This window comes from Callorhinus ursinus, unplaced genomic scaffold (assembly GCF_003265705.2).
Source record: "Callorhinus ursinus isolate GAN/ISIS: 27379988/994484 unplaced genomic scaffold, GSC_fseal_2.0 scaffold9, whole genome shotgun sequence".
Taxonomy (NCBI): Eukaryota; Metazoa; Chordata; class Mammalia; order Carnivora; family Otariidae; genus Callorhinus; species Callorhinus ursinus.
In genome coordinates, this window is record NW_027397071.1 from 38948787 (window position 1) to 38966935 (window position 18149).

Here is an 18149-nt window from a genome sequence, read left to right on the forward strand (position 1 = left end):
ATGTAAAACTCTCAGAATACTTGTGCTCATTTGTCTTTTGAAAAATTTTCAAAAACGTTGTGGAAACTATCAACTTCTATTTCCTTAAAGGCCAACAATGCCTTAGGTAAATCGCTGGCATTCGAACATAAAAATGTTTTAAAAATAAGAACCTAGTCCAGAATGCAGTCCTATTCTAAGATGGTGAAATGCACCATTTACCTAAATTACTGCGATCAATTCAGAGTAACCATAAACAGTCCCAAATTTCAACAGCCATTTATTCTGGTGCATCTTTTAATTCATATATGGATGGGTTTATCAATTATCAGTTAACATTCTCATGGATATAGATCAATTTACATTAGCCATTATATAATATGAAAGAAGCACATGGGAAAAACAAGTAGAACACAAGACTTAACTCAATAGTTCTTTAAACTGAATTTGCTGTTAAGGAAACATACAAATAAATACAAGGAAGCAGAAACAAAATACTGTACTCAGAATAGCATTGCAGAAGGAAATCTAAAGCTGAAGATAAAGATCTTTATTTTACATTATGTATAATTACATAATTTATTAAAATGAATACAATTGATATACAAAATAGTGACACAGTAGTCATTTTTAAGTTTGATCAGCACTTTACAGAAATGTTAAGATGGTAAAACTATACTAAGCAATGTCTCATGTCTCCATCAATGTCTAGCTCACTAGTTCAGGCTGAACATTAACTCTCCGAAGTACTTCTTCAGGCATGCAAAACACAGGACTAACAGGTTTAATTTGTTCTTCTCCCAAAAGCGACAATCCAGCAATTCCAAATAAAGTATGAAAAGGATCTACCTATTTAAAAAATAAGAATTTATAGAGTATTACAAAAATGAAAACTTCTAAAACCCTACTTCTGAACAAGTTATATTGGATTCCATTGTATTTACTTGAATAAATGCTTAGTTTTCTAATAAAAATGATGGCTTCAAATTGTTTTTTTTTTACATAGGACCTTTTACCATACAGTATTTTTTGACAATTAAGTGATGAGAAATTTCTGTAAACTTGTTATATCCTTCATATATTCTCAAATAAAAATTACCAGAAAAGTATCCTGCTTTAAAAGCGACACTTTAAATATCATCCATTTCTAAGTCTGGAAATGCCATAAAAGTAACTCAAAGCAATGTAACTATTGCATAAACATGTCAGAAATATACTTGCCATATCTCCTGGTCGGTCTGCAAATCCTCCTGTTTCTTCATCCTGACATGCTAAAATGAAACTTCGAAGTTTCTCTCTATCAATCCAATGAAGCCTTCCAATTATCTTTAGGGAAGCCAACACCCACCATGAATAGCATACATCTGGTAACTAGGAGGGAAAAAAAACACAAGCAGTTGCCACAATTTTATCCTCTAGTCCAAACATGGGGTGGTCGTGGAGATTAAGGGATATACTGACATGCAGTCAGAGATGCTAAAATCCATAAATACAATTAAAGATAATCACTGGCATAAAGACCAAACATTTCAATCCACAGACTCCTATGCTAAATGTTTCAGAGTTTAGGTATGCAGTGACAACTACCCCTGTACCTTTATTTTATCTGGAGTGAATGCCCCTTATCCAAGAAGCTGGTGATTAACGTTCACGAAATCCACGGTGACATATGTTTATTTCCCTAGGTAGAGCATTTTCAACAAATGCTGTCCAGGTAGATATATACTTGCTTAAAAATAACCTAAAGCCTAGCTCCTCAGAACATGGGTCACTTGGGTTTAAAGAATGCAGAATATCTCACCTCGATTCCAGAATTATTTCAACAAAATTGGGTGATTCATAGGCACATAAAAAACTGTCCTACACTGTTAAGTGCAGATTCCTGGCAATCCCAACCCTGACCCATTTTCTAACTGTTGAAAGTTGCACAGGTTTTTCACTGGATTTTAACTAGCTAGAAACCACCTGTGGATATTTCCCAACCCAACTTGTTCATAAATATTGAGCAAGCAAAGCTAAAACAAAAATACAATGACCCAGACAAAGGAACCACCATGCCCTATCATAATACTGTCAAGGATCCAGCAAGCTACAGCCCTTGAGTCAAACCTAGACTACAACCAAAGAATTTTTCTGTATCTGTAAATCGATTTTTAAAATATGCAGTCTAAAAATAAACCCCCCCAAAACAGGAAAACAAAATACACAGTCTTGTGATAGGAAAGTGATATGAAACTCAAATGTAACCACTGTTACTTTACTGAAACACAGCCATGCCCACTGGTTTCTTATGGTCTATGGCACCATCTGCTCTTTAGGGTAGTAATGTACTTGCCAAGAAGACTGTATATCCTACAGAACTGAAAACATTTACTACCTGGGCCCTTACAGACCCAATTTAGAACATCATATGTGAGAGCTACAGCGAACTGCGGATGTGCAAAGGAAAATTTGATTTCCTTTTCTCCAAATCAAAATGTCAAAAACTGGGTCTTTCTTAAAAAATGTAATAAGGTTTTTAAATAAAAATTTTGTAACATGATTTTTAAAAATCACTGATTTGGTAAATTGTCTTTTCACACTCATAAGTAGACATGGAGATTTCTGTACAAGATACATGTATTCATTTAACAGTACTCTTTGGGTCCCAGATATAAAGAAAGCTTTTAATACAGGACTTATTTTCCCTGGTATAGATCTAGAACTAAAAGTTTAAAAGAAATAGCTTCATTTCAATGCCTGAAAAATACAAGACCTTCAGGATAGGGAAAACGACACTTTAAGAATACATACTATGTCTGAATACAAATATATTTCAAAGCTATTTGACATTTTTTTGTTTTCCTTCAGATAACTCCAGAATCCACTTCAGGATAGGGAAAACCAGAAGACAGCTTTGTCATAAAAAGATCATCAGAAGGTAGCATACACATCTTTTCCTCAAGTCTTTTAAATGGATACCATAATTAATAAGTAGCTCCACTCCAGTTGTTTTACTTTTGCCAAGAGCATTTTTTTAGGAAGTACAACTGAAAAATTGCAATGGGGGGAGAGGTAAAAGCACATTATCAATTTACAAGAAGCTATAGTGGTTATAAAGCTATTAGAACACAGTATATCTTATGAAACAATACCTTCTCTGGCCTTCCATTGAGTCCACCTGATGGTAACTGTCGTTCACAAAGCCACCAACCGAGTAAATCAGAATTTACTTGATGCAACTGGCTAGTAATAGCCAGAAATCCTGTGCAACAATAGATCTAAAATTACAGACATAAAGTACATGTGTATAATAATTTTTCAACAGTAACGTAGTGATAAAAACTACTCAATTAAAATGCCATTTTATGTCTAGCTTTCTACTGATAAGTCAGAATTGCAGACACATAAATATCACATTAACTATGTGAACAAATCCAAACATACTAATTCTAGGATACAATTCTGCAATGAAATACTACTGTCAACATTTCCTCATGGCTAAAAGCCAAAAATTTTTAAAAGATTTTATTTTTAGAATACCCAACATGGGGTTCAAACTCACAACCCCAAGATCAAGAAATATTTTTTTTTTAAAGATTTTATTTATTTGACAGAGAGAGCGAGCGAGAGCAGGAACACAAGCAGGGGGAGTGGGAGAAGAAGCCAAGGCTTTTCGCGAAGCAGGGAGCCCAATGTGGGACTCGATCCCAGGACCCTGCTGGGATCATGACCTGAGCTGAAGGCAGACGCTTAACGACTGAGCCACCCAGGCGCCTGCAAGATCAAGAAATCTTATGCTCTACCAACAGAACCAGCTAGGTGGCTCTAAAAGCAAATTTTACTGGACAACTATTTACAGATACAATGTAAATACTAAATACTATTTAAAAATACAATTTGCCTCTCTGGCACAAGCAAATAGGTGTTCAGGATAGGAATAAGGGAAAATAAAAATATATCTTTCGTGATAACGAACCTACTTATGTTTGCCTGGGCCAGGGGCTTCCACCAACAGGGAATGTATCTAAAACTACTGTAAAAATGCCTTTATCTGCATTTAAGCAATTCTTATGTAATATCCCACATTACATTACATTTAAGTTAACTTCAGTCATATGTAACAGACACTGAAACTGCAATTAATCTATTTTCCCAGTTTATCACTTATCCCTTCAAAACTGTCATATTTTAATCTGCATTAATAAATTACCTGCCCAGCATGGGATTCAGAACCTGGCCTGCAACCAAATCCACCATCAAAGTTCATACACGATAAAACAAATTCAATTGCCTTTTCCACATTAATAGCATCTAGTTTCCCCTACAAACAGAAAAAAAATAAGCCTATTGAATTCCAGAATAATCATGGGCACTTAATTATTCCAATACAATATTCAAAACTTACCAACAGGGCCAAGGTTGCCACCGCACAAAAAGAAAATCTTGTATCAATTTCTCCTAAAAGAAAAAGGAAATCAAATAAATTAAGTGTTACCAGAGGCATCTGATCCTCATATATAATGCCAGTTAACTAAAAGCAAACTGTACAACTGCCATGTTTAAATTTCCATGAGTTCAAGCTTAACATTTACTTTTAAATCACCAGGAGGAAAGCTGAATCTGAAGTAAAATCACTTCTAAGGAATCCAAGAACTAGAAAGTTTTGTCAAAAATACAGCAAATTATCTTGTTGCTTAGAGCACCCCGAAAGGGAAGGTAACACAGAACCAAAATGACTATTCAATTTCTAATAATGACAATAAACTTACCCTACTATATAAAAGTAGATTTTCACATCCCATGAGGCAGCTGGTCTCTCTGGCCTGCACTGTATTCAGCCCTAAAGCAGAGATTATCTACATTTATCAAGTATAGTACTATCCCCTCCCTCCACTCAAATATCTAGTAAGTTTGTAAAGTTTTTTGAATATTTCTCCCTCTCGAGTAGTTTATATTAAAAAAAAAAAAAAAAAAAAAAAAAAAAACTTTACAAAGCCACCAAATATTGGGGGAAAAAATTTCACCTACCTCAAATTTTAGACTGGCCCCCTCTGTTCCAGTTCTCCTGTATGCTGATATAACTAGCACAGTGCATGCTGGAACTTCCAGCAGACCATTTAACTTCAGTTAAGACCAGCTGCTTCGTGGGACCTGAAAAGATCAAAACCTTAAAAATCTCCTTTAATTATTTGCAAAGCCTCCAATTCATTGTATTTAAAAACTTTCAACAAACCTTATCACTACAATAAACACCAAAACAGAGTTTTTAATATTGCTATTTTGGATAGCATGGATTAGACTGACATTACCCCAAGTATCTCCAGCAAACGAACCATCCTCTTTCTGTAGACTCTGAACATATTCCACAACTTTATTTACATCAATAACATTAACACTATCATACAGAGTAAGAATCTGTAACAAAAACAAAACAAATTAAATACTTCAACACGCTAAGTTTGTTGTAATGATGTTCTTCCTCAACTACCTTTTAAATTGTCAAGCAAGCATGTCCTTTTGTCTATGCATATTGTGGCCTTTTTGCAAACATGCAGACTATCTTCTACTATGCCACAGGCATAATCAACAAACCCAAACCAGTAACAGAATTTACTTCCTCCATGTAAATTGCAGCTTAGTATTCCAGAACTTTTAAATATACTAACTTACATATACAGAAGTAGACTTTAAAGCCACAATTGTGGATCTTCACTATTATCAAAATTAAAACACTTAATTCTACCTGGTGATTTTCAAATTATTTATATATACTGAAGACAAACATTTTATCATTCAAGGTCTCAGTGTAATTTTACAATTTACATCAACTTTGGATTCAGCTAATACATGCCATCACATCATTGACCTTGTAGAATACAGGCTTCATTTAAAAAGATTAGGGAAACTTTTTTGACAGACACCAATTTTATCATGTTCCTAATACCCAGTGTAATTTCTCCATTCTCAGGTTAAGAGAACACACTACCAAGACTGTTAAATTCTAATAAGTATTTACCTGGACAGCACTTAGAGTGTACAAAAGATGAGGGTCATGTCCGATACTAGCACTTATTCCACCACACTCGTGTTGACATGACTTAATAAATGTCAGAATTTCTTCTCTATTCATCCGATGTAGTTGTCCCATGAGATCCATTACAGTCAGACCCCAATAGATACCACTCATTCTCAAATACTCAGACATACAGTATTCCTAAAATACACAATTATTTTAATGTGCCAGTCTGAATTGACGCAGGGTTATTAAAGTGATAGAATACATAAAAACTAAATAGCCACACTTATCGTTTAATTCAATTGATTCTAACAACGGTATTTATTTTAAATTTGTGGCTATCAAATCTGGGGGTGGGGAGGGGGTAAGTATCTGAGATGCATATGATAAACTCACCTGCGACTAAAACAAATAGGATTTTAATCTCTCCTAAGAGCCAACCAGAAGAGTAAGTCAAAAATATACCAACTTTTTTCAAGTTTGGGGACAGAGTATTTCTTTCAGAGTACCTATATCATATTTATCAGACATCCACTCTATTAATATATGGACTATGTACAAAGCCTATCTACTACCTATTAATAAATGGTACAATGACCTGAAAACCAAAACAGCCAAGGCATGCAAAAATTAAGATGAAACAGCTAACAGTAGCTAATCAGACATAGAAACTGGTACAGAGACTAGATCAGAAATAAATTTTTGCTAATCACCAATGCATTACATGTTAAGGTTCTGAATCAGGTGAGTAGTCTTAGGGAATTTAACAAGTCACAAACTGATCAATACTAGAGGTTTCCCAAGATGGTAAATTCAGTTGTTTGGACACTACAGGGAAAAATATTTACTTTCAGTTTCATTACTTTTTTCTAAGATAGTCCCAGAGCGGAAAACTACTCAAGGTTTGAAACTTAAGGTTGAACTTTTTCAAGGTCTCAGCGTAATTCTAGAGCTAAAGTGTTATTACACATCAGCCATATATTCAGGTAATACATGCCAACACATCACTGACCTTGGAAGTAATACCTCAAGTACAAAAATACGAATCTCTTCTGTACCTCAAACCTCTTAAATATCGGGGCAGATGGGGAATCTGTTTTGTCTGTCAAAGCCTCTGAGAACCATGGTTAATTCTGCTAGACCCTCAACCTCAGCTGCACTTCATGGAAAGAACTTCGGTCCTTGGCATGGAGGAGTTATTTTTAAGAAACATGGACAAAAAACAAAACGGGCCACAAATACTGTTTATGCATAATAGCCTCATTTCTTCAAAATAAAACAAACTTTCAACATGAAATCATACATACATAATCATCTTTCTTTGAGCCATAGGACGCGATATAATCTGCATGCTTCTCTAACAATAGCGTATCAGGCGCATCTGACTTGATAATAACATCCTTCTGCGGTGTGCCCTTTCAAAATAAAAAAGCAGTTACTTCGTACTGTTCATTTCTTTAATGCTTGACCACAGTGTATATATTCAGTATACAACTGAACTTTTCACTTTGATTCCATCTTGCCACACAGAAACTTTCTACATAAAAACTGCCAAGTATCTGACCAGAAAGAAATTAAGCACTAAAGCCCTTGTAATATTCGGGTATTTTTCAGGTCTCAGAGTAATTCTAGAGCTACAGTAGTAATAATCAGCTTCAGATTCAGAATACATGCCAGCTCATCATTGACCCAAAAATTACCCTCATCTGTTGTCGCTTATCTTTCACTTAAAGTAAAATAAACACCACAGAAAATCCAATCTTACCAATTCAAAACTTAGTTTATATGCAGCAGAAAGTTGAAGCAATAAAACATTTATAAAATACAGCTAGCCCGTAATTTGCAGTAAAGTTCTTTAATGAAATCTTATTAATCCTAGATTATTCAATTTATCAGTAAGTTCCTTTAGCCTCATCTTCTCCAGCTTTAGTCTTGGTTTCTTCATTTGCAGGAAATGATGCTGCTTTAGTTCCCCCCATTTATTGTAATCGAGACAGCATTAAACTCATTTTAAGTAGGTCATGACGATTACCGGAATTTAGTGAATTTCCATCAGATACCACTTAAAATTCACTGCATCTTCAAAGACCACATATATTATAGATTTTGAGCCATAAAATACAGAAAGGAAAAAAGAACCACCGGCTGGCCCGGCTTTTTTGAGGAATTAAGAAATCGGGCCGTTGAACCTTGAGGCCTGCCTCTTGGGAAGAAGCCTAGATAAAATTAGAAGCCGTACGTGAGCCCGCGAGGTCTGCAGAAAACGCTGAGTAATACTTCATCCTCTCTAGGCCCTAAAGACACCGTCCAAGGCCAGTGTCTTAACCCAACCGTTCTCCAATACTTGCTAAAGAATTAGGGTGACTGAGCTGCTAAGTATTACTCCACCTACAAGGCATCCGGGCAGCCACAGCTCAGAACAACCTCACTCACCATGTCTGAGACCGAAAAAAGAACTTCGGGTCGTCCCTGGGTGGATTTAGACGGCCCGCGCCTGCGCATAAGCTCCCCCCAGGTCCCTTCCGATCACCGGCATAGCTGACCACACTCCCGCCTGTAGGAAGGAACGGTTGCTTGACTGCCCTAGGACCCCGCCAACTGCTGATAGCTGTCCTCGCTGCCTGAGCCCAAATTCTCTGGCGCTCATTTTCTCCTCCTGTATCTTAAAGTTTTAAGTAATATTTAAATATCTGAATTACTTTTTAAAAAAAAATAATTTGTTCTGAGGCTCTTTGAGCTCTGGAGTTCTTGGGGCACCTGGATGTCTTCGTCCTTAAGTGTCTGCCTTCAGCTCAGGTCATGATCTCAGGGTCCTGGAATCGAGCCCCGCATGGGGCTCACTACTCCGGGGGAACCCTGCTTCTCCCTCCCCCGCTCCCCGTGCTTGTGTTCCTGCTTTCGCCGTGTCTCTCTCTCTGTCAAATAAACAAATAAAATTTTAAAAAAAGAAGAAAACAACTCGAGTTCTGAAGTGGATGGTAATTAGTAGAATTCTTGCATGTAGGAAGTGTTCAGTAAATGTTTTTTGAGTGAATGTTAATAAAATATTCACATTTCCCTCCTGTTTGCCTTCTCGGTTCCGTGACTCTCTCACTCCCTTAACTTCTTCCGCAAGTGCTACTAGCTGGAAGTTTTGTAAATTATTTTTGAAAGAGAAACATCCATGTTCTTTTCACAAGCTTTCCACTAAGTTCAGATTTGTTATTACAGCTATTTTCATTTGTGCTTCCTTAGGTCCTTCATACTCAAGTTTTTGAGCACCCATTAGAAAATATTGGCACCCCATACCCTTACAATTTGTTATATTCAGTAACGATTTGGAGAAGGGTTCCTGACACAGTGACATATATGGGCTATCAATAATCAAGAGTGTTGAATCTGCTATTATGATAAATTTCATTTTTTTCTCCCTGTAATTGATATTCCCATTTATAGTTTGAAGCTACTTTATTAAATGCATGTAAGTTTAGCATCTATTTCTGGTGAGTTGATCCTTTTACCATTAAGTGATGACTGTCTCTAGCCCTAATACTTTTTGTCTTAAAAAAAAGTCTGCCCTAAACACCTGGATGACTCAGTGTGTTAAGGCTCTGACTTAAATTTATAATTACGTAAGAGATCATATTATATTTCTATTGGACAATGCTGCTGTAGTCACTGAGCTTCATGGGAGCTGTAGCTGTGTCTGCTTTGGTCACCATTACAGATTATGTAAATGAAAAAAGTTTTTCTTTACCTACAATTTTGTTCCAAGCCCATATTGTGACTATGAACATAGTTTCATTAGCATTCAGCATCTAAACTGTTTCTAGTCTGTTCTAACATCTTTATGTCCTGGAATAGCATTTCCAGGACAAACAATACCATATTTTACCTAAGATGTCATTGATTATAAGATACATCCCAACTGAAAAGATAACAGATGTGGACAAAAAACAGCCAATGGCTATTAACATAAACTTTATCTAGATTTTTGAGATGTTAAATATGAAAAAATGTGCATTTTGGAATCAATGAAATATAGTAACTGAATCATTCTGAAATATCAAATGTAGAAGCAAAATATTATATGCTCCATGCTCCATGCCCCATATCCCACTTATAGAAGTATATTACTTTCTAAATATTGTATGACATTTCTGATATCTCTACTCTTCCATTTTTTTATTCCGTTCAAGCAAATAAAATCTTGTCTACAGTTTTAGAGTTGCATGCCTTCCTAATTAAGTAGTATCAAAAGGAACTGGATAGGTAAGATGCAGGTATACAAGGAGTAGAATTCTGAAGCCATTTATTTTTTAAGATTTTCTTTCTTTATTTGAGAGACAGAGAGTTGGGGAGGAGGAGAGGGACAAGCAGACTTCATGCTGAGCTGGAAGCCAGCTCCGGGCTCAATCTCACAACCCTGAGATCGTGACCTGAACTGAAATCAAGAGTCGGATGCTTCTTTTAGGTGCAAAACAGTATCTTTATTTGCAACAAGAGTTGATATTTGTCTAGAATACATTATAATTTACTCTGTTTTGTAGTGAACTGCCATTTCCTTGTTCACTTGTGTTTTTCTCTTGCTAATAGGGTCTATGACGTGGTAAATATATGCTATTTATTAAAGTCTACTGAGACAGCTCAGTTATATATATGGTTTATATTTTTGTGATATGTGATTTTATGCACTACTACTTAGCTATTACAGTCTAATAAAAATATGGCCAATTAATTTTCCTTCTTAAAGCTCTGTACATTAAAATATGTCTGCTCTTTAAAAAAAAAAATAGAGTCAAATGTTTAAGCGACTGAGTCACCAGGTGCCCCTGAAACCATTTAGAAGAAACTTTTCAGATAAAGTTGGAGATGAAAAACTTTTACTAACACAAAATCCTGAGGTGGGGGAATGGGCTAAATGGGTGATGGGTATTAACAAGTCACTTGTTGTGAAGAGCACTGGGTGTTGTATGTAAGTGATGGATCACTAAATTCTATACCTGAAACTAATACTATACTGTATGTTCACTAACTACAATTTAAATAAAAACTTGAAACTAAACATAAAATATATATATAAAATCCTGTTAATTATGAACTGTAAAAATGACCTTGAAGTTTAGCTGTTTAAAACAATATTTGAGACATCTAGGTTTTAAGGTTTAAATTGGTTTTATTTACTTATTTTTATTTTTTAAATTTTATTTATTTATTTGACAGAGAAGAGAGAGAGGGATAGGGAGAGAGCACCAGCAGGCAGAGCGAGAGGGAGAAGCAGGTTCCCCACGGAGCCGGGAGCCCGATGTGGGGTTCAATTTCAGGACCCTGGGATCATGACTTGAGCCAAAGGCAGACACTTAACCAACTGAGCCACCCAGGCGCCCCTTAAATTAGTTTTAATGTCATATTGGTTCCCTCCCAGATTAATGACTTAAAATGTTTCACATGTGTTTATTTTATATCTATATGCATCATGATTTTACCATTCTGAAAATTATAACTTGTCAGTTTTAGGAGTCATCTACTTAGATTAGATATCCAGGTAGATCAACAGATACAGCCAAGTAAAGTGCCTTGCTTGAGCACAGCATATCAAGATCTACTTAAGCTGAGGCACAGCTTTTCTTGGCATTCAGAGTGATTCTCATGTGGCAATAAGGACCTTTTGACGCTATTTGCATAGGTTTTGCCCTCCTTACCGTTTTTGTGTTTTGTTTTCGTTTTTACGTCAGGCACGGCTCCTAAATTAATCTTCACGGTGGCAATGATTAGGGTTTTTATGATCCATTTGGTGATCTCTGTCAATGAGAGAAATTTATTCTCTCCTAGGTGAGAGATGACAGGGAATCTGGTTTGTTCATCCTTGTCTTTATATGAGAGAGCTCTAAAGAGTTAAGAATTTAATACCTGTTGGGAAGAGGAACAGCTCTTTGGGATCTGGATTGGCAAATTTGCTTTTGGACTGTGGCTAAAGCTGTTTTAGATCTGAAAGTTTTAAGTGCTCAGTGTGTCTACACGTCTCTAATTGAGAAAGGCTTTTGCTTCTCATTGTACACCTATGATATGCTTTCCTACTTCTGAAAAGTATAAATTAACAGATTAGATTGTGCCTCATATTAAAGAACTCTGTTCTGATTGGTTTATAAATAAGCACTCATATAAATGGAATAGTCCCCAAATTACCAGAAAATTTAAAAAATTAACTTCTTTTTTTAAAGATTTAATCTTATTTATCTGTTGTGAAGATTTATTTATTTATTTTAGAAAGAGAGAGAGTGTGTGAGCAGGAGGAGGAACAGAGGGAGAGGGACAAACACACTTCCATGATGAGCATGGAGCCTGATGTGGGGCTCAATCCCAGGACCCTGAGATCATGACCTGAGCCGAAATCAAGAGTCAGCCCCTTCACCAACCCAGCCATTCAGGCTCAGTTGGTGATAAATAAAATGAAAATTTTGATTTTTATAAAAATGATATTAAAGTGACATAAAAATAAAAATTTTATTTTTATTTAAACATTTTTAATTTTTTTATTAAGTAATCTCTATACCCAATGCGGGGCTCAAACTCACAATCCCGAGATCAAGAATCACATGTTCTACTGACTGAGCCAGTCAGGTGCCCCTAAAAATTAACTTCTAATACTTTGAATGAGCTAGAATTTTTTTAAGGATTTTATTTATTTACTTGAGAGAGAGTGCAAGAGAGAGAGAGCATGAGTCAGGGGGAGGGGTAGAAAGAGAAGGAGAAGCCGACCCTGGGATCGTGACCTGAGCCAAAGGCAGATGCTTAACTGACTGAGCCACCCAGGTGCCCCTGAGCTAGACTTTAAAGGAAAAAAAAAATCATTCTTATACAAACTGCTAGCCAGAAACATTTTTAAAAATTCAAGTTTACATGACTAAGATGAATCTTTGGGCAGATCAGAGAGGTTTAGTAATTTGGGTTGATGAAAAAACCAGCTATGTGTTGTTTTCTTTGCTTATCAGTGTTAAGTATAATACAAATATAGTACCATATGTATAAGTTTAGTTTAAAAATTTTTTTAACATGTAAACAGTTTTTTCAAATTTTTATTTATTAAGTAATCTCTACCCACAATGTGGGGCTTGAACTCATGACCTCAAGATCAACAGTCACATGCTCCACCAACTGAGCCAGCCAGGCACCCCAGTACAGTTTATTTTTTAATGAAGACACCAATTAGTCTGAATTTCCTAATCTTTTTATATTGGTTTATTGGTCAAATTGGCTAACCTAACTTCTACATATATTTTAAGATTTCTAAAATTATAAATTTGGCTTCCACTAAATTGAATCAGAATTCTAACAAACATTTTTTTCCAACAATAAGTATGTTTTCAATTATGTCAGATTAAAGATAATTTACAAGAACTTTAGGAAATTTAATCAGTTTGAGTTAATTAATAATCATGGCAAGCCTAGATTGTTTCTTGGATAGAATATTAAAACCTTGATTACTGAGCATAATTTTAAGTTTATATACTTTTGGTTCTTATTTCAATATGCTATGGAATAAGTGATATCTTTGAGTCAAGTTAATAAATGGTTCTTTTTGCCACTGTAAGTATAAGAAGATATGTATAGCTGTATAAAATTATGTTAATATTTATGATCTTTGGGGTGCCTGGGTGACTCAGTCAGTTAAACATCTGTCTGCAGCTCAGGTCATGATCCTGGGATCCTGGGATTGAGCCCCGTATCAGGCTTCTTGCTCAGCAGGGAGCCTGCTTCTCCCTCTCTCTCTGTCGCTCCCCCTGCTTATGCTCTCTCTCTCTCTGTCAAATAAATAATAAAATCTTTAAAAAAATATTCATGATCTTTGATGGTCTTCTAAAATGTTTATATGTGACAAACGGTTCTCAGGGACTTGCCTCCCAGCTTCCTCTAGGAGTTAGTTTTGCTTAGGAATTTGGTTTCTTTGATGAAGTCAGTTATAAGGATGATTGTGTAACTATAATAGGAGCAATAATGACAGAGAAATACAGCTACGTATTTTTATTTTTCAAGAGAAAAGAGTAGTTCCAAATTATCAGTTTGTTCTAGAATATGAAAAGGCATAGTGAAAGACAGAATTTCAGGAAAGTGAATTTTATTTGTCTTGATGTGTAATACCGGAATCTGAAAAGACACTGGACTATGCTACAATTTTGGCAAAGTTCAGTCAGTTTTAAGGGGCTTGTTTCCTTGGCTTACTCATCAATCCCTAATGTAAAAGGTTCATCTTTAACTTCTGCTTAGATAGCAGAGATTTTTGTCTTACCAGAATAAATTTTCTATGCTCCTAAATCTTGATTTTATCATATCTTTAATTATTAAAAAGAAACAAGGAACAAACATTCCTCATTTGAGAAACATCTTAAGTTTCTTATAATCATGTTACAGCACATTCTTCTGTATTTACTTTTATTTATTGTCCCTTTAATTAAATAGATAACCAAGCATTCTTTCTCAGGCACCTATAATTCTATCTTAATCAAATGATCAAATCATCTCTGACATCTCTTTCAATTCTGCCTTCCCAAGGTCAAATCTTGAATGTAGAAAAATAAAAATCTCAGGATCTATTTTACACCTGAATTTTTTAAAAAAAGACTTTATTTATTTATTTGACAAAGAGAGACACAGAGAGGAAACACAAGCAGGAGGAGTGGGAGAGGGAGAAGCAGACTTCCCATGCAGCGGGGAGCCCGATGCAGGACTCGATCCCAGGACCCTGGGATCATGACCTGAGCCGAAGGCAGACGCTTAACGACTGAGCCACCCAGGCATGCCTACACCTAAATTTATCTTCGAAATTTCCTGGGGGAGGGAGGACCAGGGTGGGGAAAACATTCTTTCAATTTATTAAAAGAACGATATTAAGGGCACCTGGGTGGCTCAGTTGGTTAAGCATCTGCCTCTGGCTCAGGTCATGATCTTAGGGTCCTGGGATTGAGCCCTGCATCAGGCTCCCTGCTCAGTGGGGAGCCTGCTTCTCCCTCTCCCTCTGCCACTACCCACTGCTTGTGCTCTATCTCTCTCTCTGTCAAATAAATAAATAAAATCTTTTAAAAAATTAAAAAATAAAAAGATATTAGAAATAATTAAGTTTACTTTATGTACTCCATAGTCCTTAATTATCAACACTATTGTATGAGCTTCAAATAAAAGTTGGTAAATGAATCAGATCAACTTAGCCTTCTTTAGCTTAAATTTGTATAGTTAAAATATTATTTAATATAAACATGGCCAAAGCTGTGTACTATATGAAGAGGACCTGAAGATTTGCCCATGTTGTTTCCCTCAGGGGAAATAATGGTTATATTCTTGTGAAAGAGTTATGTACTGTGCTTTCATAGAGATTTTTTTTTTACTTCCATTCTATTATTGGACATAGTAATTACCTATAACCTTCAGTCATAGTCATTGCAATGGAGTGAATGTTTCTGTCCCCCCCCAATTTATATGTTGAAATCCTAGTCCCCAATGTGATGGTATTAGGAAGTGAAGGTTTGGGGAAATTAAGTCATATAAAAGTGGAGTCCTTATGGATGGGATTAGTGCCCTGTAAAAAGGGACCCCAGAGAACTCTCTGACCCTATTTCTGCCACGTGAGGATATAAGAAGTTAACAGTCTACAACACGGAAGTGGGCAGGTGCTTTGATACTGGACTTTCCAGCCTCCAGAATTTTGAGAAATCAAACGTTGGTGGTTTAAGCCAGTCTCTTGTTTTGTTAGAGCAGCCTGAGCTAGGACAGTCATCTACAGATAGTTTGTGTTTTACTCTGATGCTACTCTTGAAGGCTCTACTATAAGCTACAGGCCAAAGTTTGTGCATTCAGGGAGAGTTTCAAAGCCTCATGGAAAGGATCTGGTACTTTGAACCATTAATAGATACTTTCAAGAATAGACTTTTGGGTACAGACTTCCAAGTGGACAAAACTTAGACAAATTTCACAGCATACCATTAGACTGAATCAGGATTTCTTAGGACTCTTTAGTCTGGAATGAGAAGCTTCTTGAAAGCAGTTTACTGACTCAAGATCCAACAGAACAATTATAGAGAACTGAATGAGCCAATGAGGGGAACTTAATCATGGTCACTTATTTTGGAATATTGTTCATGCAGTTGTAATATTGTTTCTATGGATATAAGAGGAAGCCCTTTTTAATTCTTAGGCTCTCCTCAATTTAGTGGACTGTGCTTTTGTAAATTGGAAGTTTAAAATGGTGTCTGATTCTCACAGAGTCCCTAGAATTGAGAAACATTTTCTGAATCTCCTTATACTTTATGGCAATATTCAAAATGAATCTGTACTCCTGTTTATTGTGTAACCAAGGCTATACTTGGAGTGTCATATTTGAGAATAATTCTCATTTAATCAGGTTTGACAAGTACATTATTAAAAAAACAAGTTGACTGTGTATATTGAGTCAATGTTTACAATACTGTCCCAGTAAAACTGGAATGGTACAGGGTTTCAGTCTTACAGGTGGTAAGGAAGGGCCCCCTCCTTTTTTAAGATTTTATTTATTTATTTGACAGAGAGAGAGACAGCTAGAGAGGAAACACAAGCAGGGGGAGTGGGAGAGGGATAAGCAGGCTCCCAGCCAAGCAGGGAGCCCGATGCGGGCCCTGATCGCAGGATACTGGGATCATGACCTGAGCCCAAGGCAGACACTTAACAAATGAGCCACCCAGGTGCCCAGGAAGGGCCCTTTTGGGCAAGCCAGGAACCTTAGTAAATTCTGGAGATGCTGAGAAGAGAAATTCACCCAAATTCTTAGGTACTACTAGAAAACTCTGGTGCAGTTTCTTGGGTTTGGTTCCATAGCCTTGAGATAGCAAATTATAGAGGCTTTTATTTTTTCTAATTTTTAAAAAGATTTATTGATTAGAGAGAGAATGAGAGCAAGAGCGAGAGAGAGAGAGAGAGAGAGAGAGAGAGAGAGAGAGAGAGTGGGGAAAGGGGCAAAAGGAGAGAATATCCAAGCAGATTCCTACTGAGTATACAGCCTGATGCAGGGCTCGATCTGATGACTCATGAGATCATGACCTGAGCTGAAACCAAGAGTTGGATGCTTAACTGACTGAGCCACCCAGGTGCCCCTATAGAGGCTTTTAAAAGTCTAATTTGAGTGTCCCTATGAAAACTTTCAGACAGAAGTTAATTCTGCAACTTTGGTAATTGTTCAGCACAGTATGTCTCTGGATTTGCAAAGTAAATTCAAGGACGCTTACATGGTTAATTAACACTGTGGCAATAATCTGGCCAAACATAATGAAACCTGTCTTTTTGTATCAAGAATAATCTTGGTAGGTTATTTATGATCACAAGGAAGAGGCTGTCAAGAAACATTGTCAAAAACATGGAAATGGATAAAAGGAATGACAAAGTGTCCTTTTAGTGGAATGCTAGGTATTATCTAATGGATCCTGAGGGTATTATCAGAAGGGGTATATACCTGTGATTGTCTTTCTATTGGCTAGGCTGTTCTACAACTCTGTAAACTTGAAAGTTAAATTATAGAAAATGAATAGTAATGCAAATGAACAATGAACTACAGTTGATTTCTGCTCCAAGAAAAAGATGACCTTTTTAAATTTTTTTGCCCTATAAGTCATTAAAGTTTTATATCTGTTAGCAAATTCTTTTAAGCATTTCTAACTGCCTATATGTCTGTTCTTCAAACTCTCCCTTATATCAGTTTTTACATCTTATTAGTTCCCTCATTCATTAATGAGTTAAATGAAATCTTTAAACATGTTAAAAAAAAAACGGTGGGGGGGCTTCCTGTAGGATTTAATCTTCAGTCTCCAAAGACCTTTTGTAGTATTTGATCATGGGTAATGCACTCAAATTAATGGACATCATTCCAGAGGCCATATAAACAGCCATTTTTTAAATCCAGAGGAGTCTTGGAATAATCTCTTCTCTTTTATGCAAATTGATGACTATGGCACATTCCTTAAATATTCATTAAAATTGCCAGAAACATAAGAGCTATGTTACAAATCATCAGTTCACAGATGTAGGCAATTAAGAATCATGTTTGTAGTCTAGGACTCTCCCCATGCTGGCTGTAATGGCCCTAGCCAGTCAGTTTATGTAAGTCACGAGAAATCAGATACATAAATATTAAGTCTTATTCTATCATTGATCACAGAAGCAGAGAAAGCTAGGC

At 36.1% G+C, this 18149-nt stretch overlaps 1 protein-coding gene and 3 non-coding genes across 8 annotated transcripts; all 4 read right to left on the reverse strand.

The window, feature by feature from the left end:
• Positions 1-241: 241 nt before the first annotated feature.
• Positions 242-8535, reverse strand: RABGGTB (Rab geranylgeranyltransferase subunit beta). Of its 5 annotated transcripts, none has more exons than XM_073896495.1 (9): positions 8411-8535; positions 7285-7392; positions 5978-6175; positions 5271-5376; positions 4367-4419; positions 4172-4282; positions 3114-3239; positions 1197-1350; positions 242-824 (listed from the first exon to the last, which is right to left on the reverse strand). In XM_073896495.1, the coding sequence occupies exons 1-9, from the start codon at positions 8477-8479 to the stop codon at positions 688-690; spliced, it is 1062 nt and encodes a 353-aa protein (XP_073752596.1). In that variant the 5' UTR covers positions 8480-8535; the 3' UTR covers positions 242-687. The 5 variants fall into 5 exon arrangements, with proteins under 5 accessions (XP_073752596.1, XP_025727823.1, XP_025727824.1 ...); XM_025872038.2 differs by having other exon boundaries at positions 242-828; positions 1201-1350; positions 8411-8534; XM_025872039.2 differs by lacking the exon at positions 8411-8535 and adding an exon at positions 8370-8406 and having other exon boundaries at positions 242-828; positions 1201-1350.
• Positions 5757-5828, reverse strand: LOC112824242 (small nucleolar RNA SNORD45). The gene has a single exon (XR_003208377.1). It is a non-coding gene; the product is annotated as a small nucleolar RNA SNORD45 (small nucleolar RNA).
• LOC112824241 (small nucleolar RNA SNORD45) lies at positions 6907-6990 on the reverse strand. The gene has a single exon (XR_003208376.1). It is a non-coding gene; the product is annotated as a small nucleolar RNA SNORD45 (small nucleolar RNA).
• LOC112824237 (small nucleolar RNA SNORD45) lies at positions 7589-7667 on the reverse strand. The gene has a single exon (XR_003208373.1). It is a non-coding gene; the product is annotated as a small nucleolar RNA SNORD45 (small nucleolar RNA).
• Positions 8536-18149: the final 9614 nt, after the last annotated feature.